Genomic DNA, 5,027 nt, shown 5'->3' with positions numbered 1-5,027 from the left:
GAGTAGTAGTGTAATGTAAACTGGTAGAGTAGTGTATGACATCTGTTGATGTAAGAATGCTATTAGGTGTCATTATAATATCTGTTGTAGTGGTGGAGGATGATAGTATTGTCATTGTAGTAACAGTATTAATGTCTTCAGTAACAGTAGAGGATGATGTTTCAGTCACTGAAGGAACTGGCTCTAAAAATAAACAATTCATAAATGATTATATTAAGAAATTACAAGAAGCTCACTTGTTATAACTGATATCAGTGGATATTCATTATGTTCCAATAGTACTAATCCATTACTACTATCAAGCTCATAATTCAATGGTCCATTGTATTGTTGATAATACATTGGATTACTATTAGTGGTTACATTGATTACTAATATATCTCCATACTCTACTTCAATATCACTTGTAAAGTTATATACATTACCATTACTTGATGTAGCAGCAGAAGCATCAACAGTTAGTGCATGAATCAGTTCAGAAGAACGTTTTAAATAAATGTTAGGATAATGTTTGCTTGTATCCTGATTCTGTGTAATACCAATTATCCAGTTAGTAATAATACCACTACATGTGAACTGTATATCAGGAAAAGCTCTTGTATCACTGACTGGTATTACACTAGTAACTGATAGACTGTTTGTATTAATATCAGTTTCAGTGAAAAAATTTCGAAAGCAATTCGGTGGATCTAGATAATGTTACAAAATATTATTACAGAATGATACATACTTGTGTTTAGACGTAGCATAAAGACATTATTTGTATTCTGAAAATCAGCTTCTCTATTTGAACCAGTTACTCTGATATTTGACTCGCTAATGGAGTCTGCTCTTATCCTTCCAACTCTTTCTGTGCTGCTAGTGGTTGCATTGTAAAGTCTAACAACACTTGAATCATCTTCAGGTTGATACACTCCTAGTCTGTAATTATCACGATTACTGCCACTTACACTAATAGGAGTAGGAAGAATGTAACGATATAATCCATTTGTAGTGACATTATCAGGAGACAGTACAATAGGAAGAGTAAGTACTTTTTGGTAAGTAGAACTACCATCATAATACCATGCCTCAATGTTAGGATACTTGTTCCTATTTCCATATACTGATCTGATATCGACTCCAACAAGTGTAACAGGGTAAAAAATATTCCTATAATTGATTTCACCACCTTGCAAGTACAACTTGGTCATTATTAAGACTTATAGAGGTTCTCTCTACCTTATAATGCTTCTAGAGAAGTGTTTAGACAGTATCTCTATGCTCTCTCTTGCTGTTAGAAAGCTCTTAACTTTGTCCCATGTGTAAGCCGCCATTTTGTTTGCCGTGACCACACCCACTCACGTAAAGGAGCGTGGGCGGGTGGTTGCTAAGGCTTGTTATTTCTCCAATACAACGTGTATAGAAGAAATGTAAGTGTGGACATACAAATAAATATATATATATACATAGCGCGACGGTGAATTCAATTATAGGAACGACCTGGGGGCTTCGCCCCCAGGTCGTTAAAAAGAAATTCAGTCACAGTAGCAGTACTACAATTGAATGTATCAAAGGCAATGAGCCATCTTCCTTCATTGTCCTCAGCTAAAGTATTATCAGCTAGTGAACCAACTGGTGTAGCTGCTTTAGCTACTAGTAGACTCAAGTCCATGAATCCTTCAGTACATACTCCTTCTCCTGTTGCTCCTTCATTACTAGCAACCAATAATAATAGGATAAAGACAGCAAGTGAAAGAGCAGAGGAAAGAGCAGACATTTCTTGATTTCTGCAGTAACAGCTATTAATTATTCATTACTACTTAGAAAAGCCACTCCTACTTCATTGGCTTCCACGTGTTGTCACGTGTCTACTAGAAACAGAGTTAACAGATAAAAACAGAACACTTAATCCATCGATATATTATGAGCATTTTGCCATACTTGTAAGCTTATTGTACATACATGTACTGTACTGTTTCTAATTAGTGTAGCTTGTTCTGCACATTATAACGATCTTTTTAAAATTTTTAATGTAGGTATCTACTTGATATCACATTAGAATGAATTACATGATGAATAGAGCAAGGGGAAAGGTTCATGGTCTTTGGCCAAAATTTCAGGTACACATATGTTTTTATGTTGCATAGAAAATTTGAGCTGATTTCAATCAAATTTAGATTTTTTTACAAATTTTTAAAAGTGACCTAAAAATTGAGCCAAAGTCCTGTACTATAGCACACAATTTTTAGCCAAATTTTGCCTTAAAAAGGTGATAATTCTCCATTTTATAATTTTTTCTGATACACATACATGTTCTTATGTTGTGTAGAAAGTTTGAGTTGATTCTGATCAAAATTAGATTTATTAATGATGCTCTAAAGTTTGGTCAAAAATGGCTAGAACAGAATTTTCCATTTTTATTACATTTTCTAATTTACATACTTGCACTTACAGGGGCGGATCCAGGATTTTGCAAATGGAGGGGTCGAGGAAAAAATAGCGCGCGAAGCGCGCCGAAATTTTGGCCACGCCCCCTTTTCGGCGCTATTTTGTAGTTAAATCACGTGAAAATCAACTTTTCTACCATTTTTGGAGCTCATTCTTTGTTAATTATATTCATTAACAGTAATGTTGCTATATAAACTAGGTGGTTAGCACTTTCACCACTGTTGCAACAATAAAAACATTAAAAATTTTTTGAGTTAGAATGTTTTGGGGGGGGGTTGCAACCCCACAAACCCCCCCCCTAGATCCGCCCCTGACTTATGTCATTTAGAAAGTTTGAGTTGCTATATGATCAAACTGGTTTTATTCAAAATTTGACCATGGATCATGTATGGATGAGCTATCAATTTAGAAAGGTTGCAATACATTTTTCTGAATTTAGAACTGATTCCAATCATAAATATCATACACAGACAGGGATTGGAGACTTCCTCAATTTAATTTTGTCATTGCCATGGTTATTGTTTATAGGTTATTAATATTTAAAATGACACATAAACTGTCACAATACATTTCATACAAACAACAAATGGTAGTAATGGGGATATAACAAAAATTACAATTCTGTCTGCAATAAATTAAAAAAAAGAAGATGGAGATAAAATCAGTTCTTGTACATGTACTGTAAGTCGGTGTAGAGGGAGTGGCTTGTTTCTAAAGCTCCACCCAGAACAGTAACAGGATCCTCTTTATTAATCATTAGTAATTGTTTATCAGGTGAGGATAGACTTGATGATATATCTGAGAAACTTGGGCGATTGTAAGTATCAGGATTCCTACGTTGAATACAAAATAGGATATCATTGTACAATATTTATTACATTATCTTTAATGAAAATTATTGATATCACATTATATTAATTGTGTGTGGGCGTTCATGGAAGCATGTTGTAGTTGAATGTGAAATGACAATGACACTGTAGTATGTGGATATGGTGCAGTTAGAGTAATGTGTGTGTGACCATATCTAATCGAATTGTGCCTAGCCCCTACTTATGACAATTTCTGTATGTATGCATGAATCTATGTATGCATGCGTGCATTTGGGAGTGTGACTAGGAGGTGTGGTCACAAGGCAGAGCCCCTCAATGTTTACATTCTTTCTAGTTTAGCCCTAGTTGACATATTTGGCTGTATTTTAGTATGTTATTGTTTTAAATTCCATTAGTTGTAAACAAGGGCGTAGGGAGAAAAAAAGGAAGGGGTAGGCTATGAGCAGAAAAGGGCGCGCGAAGCGCGCCGCCGATTTTGCCACACCCACTTTTACGCCTGCGAAATGGGCGTGTTCTCGCAATATGGAGTTTCATTTACTCTAATATCTATGCATGGTTCTCGCAACTGCTTCACACTCAGACTCAGATGAGGACTCAGGCAAGACTCAAGGTAGCAGCACAATCAACAAAATCATCATTCACAAGATCATCATCTTCAATCTCCTCATGCTCATCTTCAGTACAAATAGTCTATATGGCTGGGGTTGACTACTAATATACTCAACTAAAATTTGCATAAAAAATCACAAAACTTTTGTTTCTTTGCAGCTGACATTGTGATGGCTTCACTTAAAGTTAACTTTTTATAATTTTATTAAGCTAGCTAATTAATTAAGTTAATTATGTAAAGACTCCACCTTAATAAATTATAATAATTGTGCTAAAATGGCTGTTTTTCTTTTCTTTCTCCTGTCTCTGTTTGCCTGTGTCAAAAGTGACTGAGTAAGTAACTGCCAGTTGAGACAGCTACCCTAAACTTATATAATCTTTGGTCATAAGTGACTAAGGCAGAAACTCAATATAGGTAAACTACTAAACTTCAATTCTGACTTCTGAACTTCAGGGTAGGCTATAGCCTACCCTAGCCTTATGCTAGCTACGCCCTTGGTTGTAAACATGTTTGTGTTTTATTAGTTACATGCATACATGTAGTAGAGCTAATAATAAATACATACCAGCATTGCATCATTAGTTTATACATTGGTTTAGGACATCCTGGAGGAGGTGGTAATCTATAGCCTGAATCAACCAGTCTAATGCACTAAAATTAGTAAAATAAAATAAAATTTTAAAAGTATAATATCATACTTCTTGATTGGTATATAGTTCAAATGGTTTATGTCCTAAAGACCAAATCTCATACATTACAGCTCCATAACTCCACACATCACTAGCACTCGAATATTTCTTATAATGTAATGCCTATACATACACAATTCAATATTCTAATTATATAGTTTCTAATTACTTCTGGTGCTGTCCATTTTATTGGAATCTTTTTTGCTTGTGAAATATAATAAGATTCATTTTGTAGATCCCTTGACATACCAAAGTCAGCAATCTGAGACCATACTATATAAAGTCCAATTCTTAGTACTAATCTCTTACCTTGCATATTCCTGTTCCTTTATCTGATACTAATATATTTCTTGCTGCAAGATCTCTGTGAACAAACTTCTTCCTTGACAAGTGCTCCATTCCTGAAGCAATTTGACGACAAAATGAGAGCAAAATAGAAGGAACTGATGATAATACTAACTCCCCAGG

At 34.8% G+C, this 5,027-nt stretch overlaps 2 protein-coding genes across 2 annotated transcripts in view; both read right to left on the bottom strand.

Moving 5' to 3' along the window:
- Positions 1 to 1,759, bottom strand: part of LOC109586373 (filamentous growth regulator 23-like) — a 15,967-nt gene extending 14,208 nt beyond the window's left edge. Inside the window, exons 1-4 of the mRNA XM_020002558.1 lie at positions 1,540 to 1,759; positions 731 to 1,120; positions 237 to 392; positions 16 to 183 (exon numbers count right to left, since the gene is read on the bottom strand). Of these exons, the coding sequence (XP_019858117.1) occupies positions 16 to 183; positions 237 to 392; positions 731 to 1,120; positions 1,540 to 1,759 (934 nt within the window). The remainder of the gene's footprint in view (positions 1 to 15; positions 184 to 236; positions 393 to 730; positions 1,121 to 1,539) is intronic.
- Positions 1,760 to 2,982: 1,223 nt separating this feature from the next.
- Positions 2,983 to 5,027, bottom strand: part of LOC109586372 (tyrosine-protein kinase Srms-like) — a 4,499-nt gene continuing 2,454 nt past the window's right edge. The window contains exons 3-7 of the mRNA XM_020002557.1: positions 4,869 to 5,025; positions 4,729 to 4,821; positions 4,569 to 4,682; positions 4,436 to 4,521; positions 2,983 to 3,263 (exon numbers count right to left, since the gene is read on the bottom strand). Coding sequence (XP_019858116.1) covers positions 3,092 to 3,263; positions 4,436 to 4,521; positions 4,569 to 4,682; positions 4,729 to 4,821; positions 4,869 to 5,025 — 622 coding nt within the window. The 3' untranslated portion in view covers positions 2,983 to 3,091. The remainder of the gene's footprint in view (positions 3,264 to 4,435; positions 4,522 to 4,568; positions 4,683 to 4,728; positions 4,822 to 4,868; positions 5,026 to 5,027) is intronic.

The sequence above is a fragment of the Amphimedon queenslandica genome, unplaced genomic scaffold (assembly GCF_000090795.2).
Source record: "Amphimedon queenslandica unplaced genomic scaffold, v1.1 AMPQUscaffold_12889, whole genome shotgun sequence".
Taxonomy (NCBI): domain Eukaryota; kingdom Metazoa; phylum Porifera; class Demospongiae; order Haplosclerida; family Niphatidae; genus Amphimedon; species Amphimedon queenslandica.
Note: the sequence above shows the minus strand (reverse complement) of the source record. Positions and strands in the feature narration are given on the sequence as shown.